This window comes from Apium graveolens, chromosome 8 (assembly GCF_009905375.1).
Source record: "Apium graveolens cultivar Ventura chromosome 8, ASM990537v1, whole genome shotgun sequence".
Lineage (NCBI taxonomy): Eukaryota > Viridiplantae > Streptophyta > Magnoliopsida > Apiales > Apiaceae > Apium > Apium graveolens.
In genome coordinates this window covers 217,474,359-217,488,914 of record NC_133654.1, presented here as the reverse complement: position 1 = coordinate 217,488,914, position 14,556 = coordinate 217,474,359, and the positions used below count along the sequence as shown (strand labels likewise).

General features: G+C 36.2%; 2 protein-coding genes across 4 annotated transcripts; both read right to left on the bottom strand.

Moving 5' to 3' along the window:
• Positions 1-1,406: 1,406 nt before the first annotated feature.
• On the bottom strand, positions 1,407-2,101 carry LOC141678174 (uncharacterized). The gene has a single exon (XM_074484425.1). It carries the CDS (start codon positions 1,958-1,960, stop codon positions 1,595-1,597), a length of 366 nt encoding a protein of 121 aa, XP_074340526.1. The 5' UTR covers positions 1,961-2,101; the 3' UTR covers positions 1,407-1,594.
• A 4,977-nt stretch (positions 2,102-7,078) lies between these two features.
• On the bottom strand, positions 7,079-11,563 carry LOC141678445 (folate-biopterin transporter 1, chloroplastic). Of its 3 annotated transcripts, none has more exons than XM_074484765.1 (9): positions 11,223-11,556; positions 9,978-10,219; positions 9,674-9,738; positions 9,439-9,601; positions 8,649-8,797; positions 8,319-8,573; positions 8,022-8,190; positions 7,846-7,938; positions 7,079-7,726 (listed from the first exon to the last, which is right to left on the bottom strand). In XM_074484765.1, the coding sequence occupies exons 1-9, from the start codon at positions 11,467-11,469 to the stop codon at positions 7,427-7,429; spliced, it is 1,683 nt and encodes a 560-aa protein (XP_074340866.1). In that variant the 5' UTR covers positions 11,470-11,556; the 3' UTR covers positions 7,079-7,426. The 3 variants fall into 3 exon arrangements, with proteins under 3 accessions (XP_074340866.1, XP_074340867.1, XP_074340868.1); XM_074484766.1 differs by having other exon boundaries at positions 9,978-10,207; XM_074484767.1 differs by having other exon boundaries at positions 7,593-7,726; positions 7,815-7,938; positions 11,223-11,563.
• Positions 11,564-14,556: the final 2,993 nt, after the last annotated feature.

Here is a 14,556-nt window from a genome sequence, read left to right as displayed (position 1 = left end):
AAAACAGCCGCTTTACTCTTTCTTGTCATCATGGTTGTTCAACAATACCATAAATTTATAATAATATAACTGGCGATTTCAAGTGCTAAAACAGATAAATTAGATCCAAAATATGCTGTAATCAAGCCCCAGGATTATTACAACGTTAACAAGATCTATTAACAATACTTGAAAGGAAACGGTCTCAGGGAAAAAACAAATCTGGGAGACTGGGAGTGGAGTTCTTACTGAGGAGTGGTATTCTGAGTTGCTGGGTGGGGTAGGAGTGGCTGATATGAGCACTACTGGACGGAGGTTCGACCCCTCATTCTAGCGCCAATGATAACTCCAAATTCACCCCGGGGTCTTCTCCTTGCCGGACCCGGTCTCAAGCTCCGTTTCGATAGAAATGACGGCGACGTGTGGTGTAGCTGTAGGGTGTGAACCTACAAAACAGAACCGAAGGGGGGTGGCGTCCCCGCGGCAGCTCCGGTGTGAGAATGAGAGAGAGTTTTGAAGGAGAAAGGGGGCAAAAACGAGAATTATACGAGAATATTGTGGTGTGTGCGTGTATGTATATGTGAGTATATGTGAGAGAGAGTGTGTAACCTGTAACCTTCCTTTTGTCCTGCCTTTTATAGGCCTCGTACTAGGGTTTAAGGGTTTGTACCTTTTAATCTGGACCGTAGGTGTGTCTTTTGGACTGTAGGGCGTGCGGACGCTTGGGATGAGCCGAAGTACTATCGAATTTGGACCGTAGGAATGTTCTGGATCCGGGGTACCTGGACGGTGGTGATGTTGCCACGCGCCCTGGGCTCTCCAAGGTTGAAGTTGAGTGCTTCCTGACTTTTTTTTATTGGGTCATGGGCCTCTGTTATTGGGTTTATACTAATATTGTACTATAGGGTATCAGACATAATTGGTGATAATTATGAATAATTCTTATCCTACAAAAATATTTCAACCGTTAGTGTATGTAATTTTGGGACAATTAAAAAGAAACCCACTAATTTAAGCAAACATTTTTTATCATTCGATAACTATCATTTATTCCTTAAAACACTTTCACTTGTGGAATCTTAAAATGCAATAATATATTTGTATACTAATTAATTATTCACAAGAGAAAATAATATCTACTTCGTTACTCCCAACCTTTTACATTTTTCATATTGAGATGTATATAGTATTAACTAAAATTATGTAAAATTTGCTTAAATTACACTCTCCAGTAGAGTTTTTTATTGTAACAGCTTCTTCCATCAGAGGTGCTCTAAATCATTTAATTTTAACAATTTCTTTATTTGAAAGATTATATCAGTTGACTTTACTGAATAAGCTTTTAGCATATGGGTTGATCTGCAAATTCTGTAATGAGGGAGAGAAGAATTAGAAACACGGGCATAGTGAAATCAGAACATAAGAGATGAACAAGAAGACAATAAGGATTTGGTAGCATTAAGCTTACATTGAAATAAACATCCTATGTACAAAACAAGTTGCATGAGAGCCAGAAAAGGCTCTCTCTCTCTCTCTCTTTTTTTTTATCTCAGTCAGCTTATTTGAACCACAGAGTCATCTGATCATTCTCATAAATCTGTTATCATTTTCGTAGCTAATAATACGAGAAGGAAGAATCATCTCCTACTTGCGAGGTGCTAGATGATCTCGAATACTTGTTTGAAGAAGTCGATGAGGCCGACGACATGTCAGACCGTCTACGTAGCATCTGTCTCATGCCATCAGCCACTCGAATAGCAGGATTTGATTTATATCTTCGACAGAATGACATGTGAGCTTTCATAGCTTCTTCAACATCAAATGCCTTGCAGTTTCCTCTGTTAAGTTCATCTCTAACTGCTTCTGAGCACAATCCACATAACCATTTGCCTTCGAATTTCGATTTCACCTCATTAATGTAATCCTGAGTACAATCTTCTTTCAGCCCACAACACTCACACTTGACCAATTCAATCTCCATTTTCCTTATCTCACTTCAAATGTAGAATGGCCTTTAGGAAATCAAGTTGTAGCCTATATTAATAGTCTAGCAAGAAAATGAAATATAAATTTCTAAGTGAAGACTTATTAGGTAGTGTGATGTATGAGAGGCTTTATAGTAGTATGGACATCTACCATAATTTCATCCATGTTCTAAGGGGGGACATGGGGCACTGGAAATTGAGACAATATGGTTGAGGGCCCCTGTCAAATCATTATTAATAAAAAAAAACTTACTATTAAATTAAATTTTTAAAGAGAGGTAATGAATCGGATACTTTACTTTTGACTTTTTCTTTGGAATTTTTAGTTGGAATTTAGTCCTTAATATTAATATAATTTTTCATGAATTTTTATGTTATATTTTTTAACAGTTGACATAGCTCATTATTTATTTTTATATTCACTTATTCTGTCATAAACAGCTCCTGTTCGTCGCCTTATGCATTGGTTTTCTCGTGTTTTTGCGTTTCGATTCTAATTATCAATTTAAGAGTGAAAAATCAGCAGAGCCAGTTAATCCGCTTAATATTAGAGTGACGCTTACTCACCAGCTTTGCAACTTGGCAAATTGAGTAATGCACGTATTCAAGATGGATCCCAAAAATGTTATCGATCATCATTTTATTTGTGAAATTCATAATTACAGAATAATCAATAGCAACATGTCAACTTAACATTTATGAGCGTTCTGGGTACTCCGAAATTTGTCTTGCAGAATAGAAATATTTAATAGAAACACTTAACCAACTAATTTCATTCAAACGTCCGCCTAATCTACGTTACAGAACATTGCAATTATACATTACAAACGCATCAATGCTTCATATCCGAAGAAGCTGACTACGTGCAATTATATTAATCAACTGTAATTATAATGCAAAAGTTGCCAATTTAGACGGGATAAGAATTTGTCCTCTACTTATATCTAGGAACATGTTATAGGCTTGAAGCAATTAGCACCTAATTATTGTTTACTCAATCAGTAAGTAGTTTACAATCCCTAACTTGTGAGGGGAAACAGATACATTTCTAATGCTAGAAGCGTTTATAATTCGATTCTCACCTCCTCTGCTTCTATGCTTACAATAATTATCCATCTCATAAGTCATCATAATTGAGTTTATCCAACGTCTGGTAAGGTATTTACCGAGGCACGGAAAAAAGCACCGAGGGAATTTATGAAAATAGGCAGGTACAGAGGCCGAAATCAGGAATATAGTTAGTTTAGGAGGGCCTGCATAATGTTTAAAGGAGCCAAAACCAAATTATTTTATATTTTTTTAAAAAAATTACACTAAAATTTCGATAAATTTTGATAGTTGACGGGACCGTGACTCATTTCAGTCCGGCCCGGCCCAGGGTACAACACTCATTCAGCTTGATAATCTTAGAATGAGGTCATTAAAAAATTGAGCAACTCAATAATGCACTAGACTATTAGCGCGCATTACAGCTGGTTGGAAATCTTGGACATTACGCAGCCTTGCAATATAATTTTGATAATAATGTAAACTTTTGATAGAAACCACTGACACCTTTAAGCAATCTACAACCCACATGTAGGACACAACCAAAAATACCTGCGCTCATCAATCACAAGATTAAAGAAAATAGCCAAACATGTATTGTTCAGTTGCGCAGCTAATCCTAGAATGGATAAACTAACACACATGCACTTGGAAAGATGATTTGATCACAACCATAGTCTGGGTATGTGATGGAATCAAGACATTTACTGACAGAGAATCAAATGAACTGGTCTTAAAGCACTGATGCGATATTAGCAAACATAGATAATATCATGTATGGATAACCTTAGGCAATTGTAGCAATGAAGTTGTCTTCCAGGTCCATATGAGGTCTAGAACAGAAAAGTTCAAGTAATGAGTTTCAATAACTAAAAGTGTACACTCCAAAACTTTCAATTTTTGGTCCCCCAGACAAACCATGGCCTAGCATGTGGGGATCCTCAACACATATATATATATATACACCATATTACATGTTCAAGTCCTTGCCCAAAAATACAATAAAACTTTGTACTCATCTTCTTCAGCCTCGGAACATGTGAGTTCTTGTCTGGTAAGCTATAGGCAGTTACATAGGCCTCAACATCACATTTCCTCCTGCCTTTAAGGCATTACTGAATCAGGATGATCTATAGACTAATATCCTCTGTTAACGCATTTGTCTAGGATATAATAATGTTGCTAGAACATGAAAAAGTAGACAAATCTTTTTACAGGAATTGTAAGAAACCAAACCAAACTTCCTCACTATGCCTCGTTAAGAAGTAGGGTCTAAAGAGGGTAAAATGTATGCATAGCTTACCCCTACTCGAGGAGTAGAAGAGTTAAATCCGTAAAAATACATTCCAAACAATATCTACTAATCAAGACAACGGTTGAATAATGATAGGAGTATGTTAAAAATAACAGACCTGCAGGCGGTTGAAGCACCGGGTCTACTATATAGGTCAGTTACTTGGTCTGTTGGTCAGATAGGTGAAAGATAATTAAATATACAAACTTGACTGCAAATTCTTAGTATAAACTAATCTACAGACTCTCTGGAATTATCTTCTGTTTTTCATGATGGGGATTAGCTAACCAAATCTGATTAAATATTGGTTTACTTTAATAATTATTGTGCACAATCATCTAAACATGGTTTTAGTTCATGATTCATTGTTCAAAGTTTCAATGATTTGCACATGGAAGTCTTGTTTTCTAGTACACTATTATCATAAGCAACTATGTTGAAAACCTAATTAGCAAGTTGGAGAGTCTATATTCAATATTTTCTCACAAGACATCCCACATGCACTCCAATTGTTTTTACCTTTCAACTATAGATTCTTCTGTCTACCCCACACAACCACTTTCTAATTCCCAGAACAGCAGACCTTCAATTCAACATTTTTATAGATATACTGTCATTAAAATGAAAGGATAACTGAAAAAGAGCAATAAGTTAGTACACTAATTGCAACATCTTTGCAATTTTTGCCAAAAACTGGGCTTGATTATCAGATTGTAGTCCCTTATCATTACCACCATTAATAAACCATATCAAGAGCTGAAGTATTATTAACCCTTCGTGTGGATATGGATATAAAGTTCGAACTAGCAAACAAAGATGTTCATAGACTTTAATAATTTGCATCAACTATGCTAAAACATGAAGTAGGCAATCAACAATAATTATATTTCGTAACAATAAGCAGAGCTGTTACGTAGTAGTTGGGAATAATGGCTGTAAACTTCAGTGAACACTATCAAAACATCAGCAATAATTAGGGTAACAGTTAAATTTTCATTTCTTATATCCTCATACAACAAACACTTAAACCTGGTTCTCTTCCCTATAACACCAAAGAATCCAGATAACTTGTCCTCCCTAAAACACCAAAGAATCCAGATAACTTGTCCAGGCGATGAAGATAGCTTGGCAAAACACAAACACATAAAACAGATAGAGTGTGTGATTTGGTACCTCCTTTTTAGTGACTACGTATTAGTAAGTGCTATTACTAGTGCTATTACTAGTGCTACACCTTAAATACCATTACATATCTGTGTTCTACCACACTTATAAAAGGATGAAGATGACAGATCTTAGAGAGAATAAAGATCATCATGAAAAAGAACTGGAAGTAAAAAAATTTGTTAATGTTTAGCACATTATGGTCTCTAGCGATGCACAGAAACACAAAGAAAGAGCAAGTGGAACAAGTAAAAGTAATGAATTTAAGAACAGGCATTTTGAACAGAATCGATTTTACTTCTTTCTTCAACTTGGGTTCAAGTAGAACACAAAAGCGGTATTTCGCCACTTCCACCAAAAATTTCAAGTTTTGATTTTAACATTTTTTTATTCAGAGGCCTCTTTTAAAATTTGAGTTCTTATTGAAACCATAGGCCTCGACTGCGCCTTTTAGTTTCATTTCTTTTTAAGAAATTCAAAAGTTTGATTTTAGGCACCCACTCCAAATCCTAGCTTAACTTCCTTTGTTATGGTTACGGAGGCTTATGAACGAGACAAGAGCCCAACTTATACATGTGGTTTGGTTTGAATGGGTAATAATTAACTACCATTCTTGAACTAGGTAATCTGAGTTAAACTCATCTTATTAATGTAACTAGTTAGTTATAGCCTTATAGGTGCAAACAGTTGTATGATATAAGACACCATGTGATCTATTCTTGCTGTCAAATGACAGGCCACCGGAGTAGAGGTCTTATATGAGGTTTTTGCAATTAAGGTCTCCTTTAGAGGGATATGTGGTTTCAAATTACACCATATCTTTAAATTTGCCCCTTCAAAGGAGAAAGGATTAAGATAAATGACATTTGCATGTGGATGTAGGTTCTGTTTAGGTCCCCTTCATTTTTAGAAGAGGAAGGACTAGCCTACCCTAGTAGTTCAAGTCCCCTTCAGGTGGAAAGGAAGTGTTTCCCTATCCAATTAACTATATCCCTGGTATATGTGGCGTATAATATCCCAACAACTTCTTTCAATAACAGTTGACAAATGACATAAACCTTCACATCAACTGTTCCAGAATTAAACAAAAAGGCATGAATTGAGTTCCACCATGTCATATATAGAAAAATCATTGCAAAAGCTTGAGCATATAACCATACCACAGCTTACTTTTAATCATTTTAAATGATAAAATGTTCACATATACAATTGAAAACGACGGATAAAACTAACCACAAAGAGGTTTTCACACAAAAAACATTTATAGTGGGAGGGAGGGAGGAACAAAACATATAGTTTAGTAGCTAGCTACCTGAGTATCTAAAATTGACAAAAAAATTACTGGTATTATATATTTGTGGTTTTTTTTAAAATAGTTATTTGAAAAAAATTATTCAGTGCATTTAAGCCCCTTCCTTGGTTCCAAAACTGGATAAACCATGGGCCCTACTCTACATACATAATGATCAACTCTTCAATGTAAAAACATATATACACTTGGTGTTAAATTCTAGAACATCCAAACCTGATGTCAGATTCCCGTTTTAATCTCAAAAGGTTTCTCTTAAAATAAATCGTACAGGGAGAGAAAAGGAGCAGCGCCCGAAAAGAAACAAGAAAAACTGTTGTAGGTATTAAAGTTTGTGATTTATACCATTTACAAGTGATGGCGTACATGAGTCTCGACATCTTCCATCTCGAGAATAGAAGCTGACTCTTGTATAACTACATTTAACGTGGAAGTAGCATCCTTAACTTTAGTTTTTGGATTAAGTATTTACAACACTCTTACCCTCCCTATCTTCCCCTCTCTCCTAGTGTAAAAAAACATCTTTTCCCGGAAGCTGTGACAAAAATTCTACATTCTGTATCTTCTTTTTTCTCCAACTCATGTATTTCAAGGCTGTCCTTCGCATTACATATACAATTTAGCCTCAGTTGCAACAGGAGCCACTTTTCAGTTAGATTTTACCTCGACATCATTACTCTCCTTCGAATTTGCATCAGAGTTATCACGTGGAAGGAGGCCAAGTAGCGGTAAAGGTAATAAGGAGCTCAAATTGCAAAGAATTATCAATAAGGCCAAGTTGTCAAACCTGTCCTTAGTAACACCAAAGAGCTGAGTGAGGCCAGCACCAAGCAGACCTCCCAGAACACTCCCTCCATTGGATACAGACATGAGAGTTGCAAAAAGTGTTGCTTCCATTCCCTCTGGGCATAATCTCGCTGCTAGCACAAGCACGGGCATAAAGGAAGCCTGCAATGGAATCGCTAATAAGTAAGAAGGAATGCAAAAGAATTAAAAGAGTGATCAATCATGCATAAAATAAGAAATTATAAAGTACATTATTGACGCCTAATGTATAACTATATTACTTGGCCAAGAACTGTTATAATCAAAGAGTCCCCAATTGCAAACCATTCATCACTTATGCCAAGTTGCCGATTTATTCCCGTTACAAGAAAAACCTATTATAGAGAAACCAAAAAGTTCCAGTAAGAACGACTACAAAAAATCTCTTAGCTAGAGAAAATAAGGAAAAAACACAAACCTGAGTCAACCCAAGAGCTGTTCCAAAAATAGTAGTTATCAGAAATATTTTCCTCAATGGAACAGTTTTCAAGAAACCATTATATAGTCCGACACCCATAAGTGAAGCGACCGAAGTAACAAGCTTAACACGTCCTAGAAACTCTGGGGTAAAACCAAGTTTATTTGTTCTGTAAAATGCATCACACTTCATTAATGATCCTCCATATGTATGGTCATAAAATATTAGTACTTAAGAACGACCACAAATCATATTACAGAAAACAAAGTAAAAAGCTAGTTAATGGCGAAGGCATACGTAAAGTAAAACATGGCTGAATCTGAATGAGGTGTTGCCTGCCACAGGAAGATAAACAAAGTTGGAAGAAATACACTGCGTTGCGTGACAGCATCCCATAACTCAACAATGCTAGTTTTGAAGGTATCAAGAAAGCCTGGATCAGCCAAACTATTATTCTGTCTCCATGCCGAGGCAGTCACAGGTTTCTCTTTTACAAGTACTGCAACTGCTGTTGTCAACAATGGAAGCAATGCAGTGACACCGAAGACAAACCTGCAATAAGAAGATTTAAAGAGACCAGAACTATAAGAGTTTGTGAATTATGGGGAATGAGAACCAAACATATACCTGACTCCATAAGCTTCGACTAACGATCCACTAAAGTAGGCACTCACAATTCCACCAAAAGCAGAGGATCCCCAACATAATGACTGAAGAGACCCCGACATGCTTTGTGACTCACCGCGAGCCCTCTCTACAACCATTGAATCTACAACCTAAATATGCTTCACTTTCCATCAGATAGTATAAGACATAAGAATCCATCTGTCATACTAATATTTACATGGTGCAAAAGTGTAGGTGCCTAGTTGGTAACAGCCCATACATATTTACAGAAACATGGCGTGGTTATGACTGAACCAATCGAAAAGAAGGAATGGTGTGTATTGCTATTTCATCTACAAGTATGAACACACAGATAGAGGTTTGATTATTTTCGGAGATAATTACGAGATTTAAGATCTAAGTACTAAAATATGAAAATTTATAAAGCGTGCTCAGTTTGTAGTGGCACTATGGAGATGGTTTTAATACTGGAAGGCCAAGATATGCTTACGCATGCGGAAGCAATGACAAAATGATACTTTCAGTAAGATCTTGGACAAAGGACTAATTGTTCTTTACATTAATTTCAACCCGGCTAACAATGGATTAAAAATAATCCATCGATTTAACAGGGCCAGAGCAATTACCAAGTCTTATGAAACTGTAGGAACAACATAACAAAAAGGTTAAACCAAAAGGGGGAAAACTATTGACTAGGCATTTAGCACAGCTTCTTCAACAAATGAATATTATACTTTAACAGCATTTAGAACATTTTCAAATAATGTTAATAGTAAAAGCAAAAGATTACCACATCTGAGAAGGCAACAGAAAGCGACCCCATAAGTATGGAGAAAGCAGCAGCATACTTCCCATCAACAAAGGTCGCCATCAGACTCCAAGAGAAGGCTCCTAAAAGTCCTGACAGAATCAGGTATGACCTTCGTCGATATCCAAATAGTGGGACTGAATCACTAGAAAGGGAAAACCTTTTGTTAACTAGAGTTATGCGCACAAAAATGGAAAGACCAGGAATGAATATGCACCTGATAAACCCATAAATAGGCTTGATTAGCCATGGCAACGATGAGAACCCAGATATCACAGCTGTCTGATCAAGCATAATAACTTTATGAGAGTATGCATGAATATGAGTGCAGAAAAATAAATCTCTGATTTAAAATGAGACGAATGTGTTCCAATTCATTAAAAAACAAGATTTCACAAAAGGCTTTACAAATATGTACAACTAGCAAAGGATCTCAATGTTTCAAAAACTGTTAACAGGAAATGGGCAGTAAGTTTCCCAGGAACAAAAATACATCCGATAAATCCATGAAGATGCCATACCTCCGCAGGATCTAGATGCAGATCATCTTTTAAGTAAAAGCTGACGGCAAGCCTTGCCAACCCTAAGACGCCTTGAACAAAATACACCATAGCAACAGCTATGTTATCTGGGGTCAAGTCCACGCCAAAAAATTTTACAGGGCTTTGAGAATATTTCTTCCTGTATGGAACAGTTTTACTTGGGGAAGATTCATCATACTCAACTTGAGCAGTCCTCAAATCCTCTTTTCCTGCATGCATTACTTTGTAACATTAGAATGTGACATTAGTTCATTGTGTACCTGACTTGCTCACGCACACAAATAATAAAGATAAAAGGACCCTTAAAGTACAACTAGACATAAATATGACGAAGAAGGCACAATTAGAAAATGGCACTTCAGGGCACTAGAAAACGCAAAACTAACTGTCACTTATGTGGTTTACGTATCTTCCATGGGCAGCAGTTGTTTCTGTCACTGGACTTCATGCATATAAGCAACCTACGCCATACTAACCGGCATTCGTATCATGAACACAGCACAATCTTGCGCTTTCTTAGAAAAAAAATAGCTAACCTAAACAAAACTATAAGTTGCGTATTTAAGAAACAGATTTTTAAATTGCACTTTCTGATGCCCCAAAAGGCCATTTTCCTGGACTGCTGTTTTACGCCATTTTACTCCAAATCGTGCCCAAAAGGGCTAGCCCAAGAAAATATTACTACACCATCTCACAAGTATTTAGAAGTACAGGACTTGACAAGTTAGCTGTTGCTAAAGACACTGTGAAACTACACTAAACAATAAGTTCACCTTCCATTAAAAACATACTTAAATTCTAGAAAAAGTCTTCTAGTACCTGGCTAGAAATCAGATTAAAAATTATGAATCATCAAATTTCCGTTCAACTATTTAATTAATCGTGTATGTAATTCCAACCCCTAAAAAGTGCACATTGAAGGACTTAAAAGTGCGCTTCGGCTGATTCACATATAACATTTTTCCTAATGTATCCTATTTCCAATTTCACCTCTACATTCAAATATTATGTACAATTACACCTCCTATTTCGAGAACTTTATTCAATTATCGAGAAATGTATACAAACTAACCGAAATGATTAGTTAAACGAAATTTATCTAGATACAATAACACATTAACTCAACACCATACAAATACATGATAACAACAAATATAAAAAAAAATACATAGAAACAAATAAATGTGAATAATTAAGTTATAGAGATAGAATGTTGAGGCTTACGATTTGTGTAATCTATAAAAGGTTGATCATCGGAGTAGTTACGAGGCGACGGCGGGGAGACAGGGACGGTGACGGACATGTTTTCCGGCGGAGAGAGGCGGCGGTTTTTACGAGGACCGGCGAAGGGGGTGAAGGTTGTAGTTTTCCGACAGATCTGAGAAAAGACAGGAGGGAGAGAGAAGCATGACAAAATGGTTGAGTTGTTTTGTATGTTCGATGACGATGATGTTGATGTCCACGTTGCCATGCCCAATTTTACTATTTTTTTTTATTTTTTTTTCTACAATTTTTTATAAAGGAGTTTGGTTTTTCTTTTCAGGGTTCTTTCTTTTATTTGTTTGTGCTTTTTTTTTTAGGTGTAGTCGTGTGTTTATTTTACATCATTCATATGTCTTTCATATATCATCAATTATCTTCCTCGCATTAAAAATTCAAAATATTTATGAAAAAAACACAAATGGAATGCATACTACTAAAACAACACCAGAACTAGTCAATCTGGTCTGCGTTATTTGATATTGAATAGAGGCCCTAAAGTGTTTGATAAAGAAACTATATATAACCAACAAGGTCTTCACAAAATGAATTGAACATGCCTGTATTACTGGTATTTCTTATGTTATTCGATGCCATTCTGCTGGTCCCAGAGCATGTTATATACTGCTGCCACTGCCATAAATCGTCTTCCTCCTAGATTGATAATTCTAAGTCAATGATCCAGAAACGCATTATGATAATTCTAACTCATAGTCTTTAATGAGGAATAACACATATAAATTAAGTTATATTTTGAAGAATAGTAAGTAATATTTTTAGCAATTACTCAAAACTAAATTTTTTACTTGCAAACAAGATAATAAATTATATTAGAACAATTAAAATCTGGATAATGAAATTTGAATTGACTATCTTTTTCTTTATAAGCATGATTAATATTAATAAAGCCTAACGGCACATACACATATCACAACACACGGAACCACTGCTAGTACACATTAGAAAACAATTAGAAATCTGTAGGTAGCGCTGGAAACCTATGCTACCTAAAACTCAAGCCACTACACTTAAAACATTACTCACGATAACTTAAAATAATAATATCTTAACAATGATACTCACATTACTCTTATCGTGTTATTACCTCCATCATCAATCACTTTATTCTTACCCTTTATTCTTGCCATTATTCTTGATTATGCATTGTTCCTTCTAAATCTTTAATCCTTCTTGACCCGGTTCCTTTATGATAATTCCTTTGTTCAAGGTGATAGCACCACCACGTGGGAGAAAAAGCGTATTTTCCGGAATGAGGGGCTCCAGGTTTAGCCATGTTTGAACAATGTTCATCTGCCTATCTTGGTTCACTACGGTGAGAGCTGGATCTTGTTCATATGGTTGATAAATCATAGGCTCCATATGACTCATTACGACATGGGCTGAAGATTGCGGAGCCTGCACTGGACCAATTGTATGCAGAACTGGGTATGATAGAGGAGGTGGTGTGGGTTGAAGCACCTCACCTAAACCAAAGATAGGAGCTATCTCAAAGGCTTCTAAATGAGGCCCCATGCCCATATCCAAGTCCAAGATTTCAAACAGGGCTCCAAATGGAGTTGACACACCTACTAGACCCGTACAATGACAGAGTGCATATTCATCCATGTATGCAGGAGCTCGGTTTCCTGTGGGGTACACAGTGTAGACCTTGCAGCTCATCTGCAACTGAGGAAATACCTTCTCCTTATTGAATTCATTGTGCAGCTTGTTGATCTGCTACACAGCAACTGTGAGACCCTCCTCTTCCAATTCCTCTTCGTCTTGATTTGCAATCATTTCAAAAATAACATGGTTTTCAGTTTCAGTGTACACGTGTTTTATATTTTGTTTGTACGCTATTTTCATTGTCAGATGAATAGTCCAAGCCTGCGATTCGAATCCTTCCATGCCTCGAAGAGGACCCATGACTCCCCATTGAAACACTCCATATTGGTTTCTTACTATTAAACATATAGCGTTCATGTTGTCATTTTATACAGCAATCTCTTCTAGAATATGTTAGGTCCAAATGTACATATAGGGGGTGAAAATCTATGTTCTTCGTTTTTCGTTAATTAATTGCAGCGAAAGATAAACCTCGAAAATGAAATAAATAAACACTAAGAGATTCAAGGAATAATTCTTATTATTAAGAAATTAAACCGTAAAGGTTTGCTTACAACTCCGAATATAAATAATTCGAAACAACAAATATAGAGAGAACCAAAATAACATCTATCAATCTAGGGTTCTATGCATCACTCTAAAAATTTAAAACTTTTATCAAAAGATATTAAATAAAATCAAGAGATCTTTAAATAATGAGTGTTACAAGTTTGTAAGGCTTTAATTGGTGTGAAATAAATTGAGCAGCACTTCTCTCCTTAATTTCAATAAATAAAATCAACTAACTCTCCAAGAAAATTTTTGCAGAGCTTCGATAGTGTTTTTGCTGAGAAGTATATCAATCTGCTGTAATTATTGTGTTTTGTAGATGGTAGAATATAGGAGAGATAAGGACTAAAATATGTGGCTTTCATGTCCACACATTTAAAATTGTACAGCTCGCAATTAATTCTATGGCGACCAGTAGAGTAAAAGCAGTTTCCCAAAAACAATTTATCAAATTTCTCTGGCGTCCACAAATGAATTCTGTGGCAACCACTTGTGTTGGAAGAGGCTCTGTGGCGATCAGTATAGCAGCCTTTGCCTTAAAAAATTATTTCATCTATGGCGACCTGCATGCAATTAGTTCTTTTTGTTGAATAAACAAAAGAGGAGAAGGAAATGGTGCTACATGCAGGTGGAAGAAAAATTGTACGTGGAAGAAAGCAGGCGCCTGGGAGACTCTGTGATGCACGCGCCAAAAAATAAGAGGGAAGGGAGCCCCTGTGCGTGTCACGCGCGTGGTGCGCAGCTCGGGTAAACAGAATTCAACTATGCTAGCTTTTGTGTTTGGATTTAGTTTGATTCAGAACATCACCCTTTTTTAATTCAAATAAAACAACCACGAAGCCAACTATTTTCTTTCTCTTTGTACGACAGTTCTCGCCTCATTCTTTTGTTTCAGTTTGTTTGAATTGGCTGTGGTTTATCACCTGGGTCCCGCAAGCACTAAACAAACACAGAGAATCAAGCTGCCAATTGCTCCATTTATCTGCTTTGATTTTTTTTGTTTAATAAATAAACAACCAACCTATTCAAGAATGAATGCATGCATGCAGGAATCCAGAATTCGAGTTGATAAAAGAGAAACGGGTGTTGATTTTAACTTAAATAAATAAATGAATTTAATTCC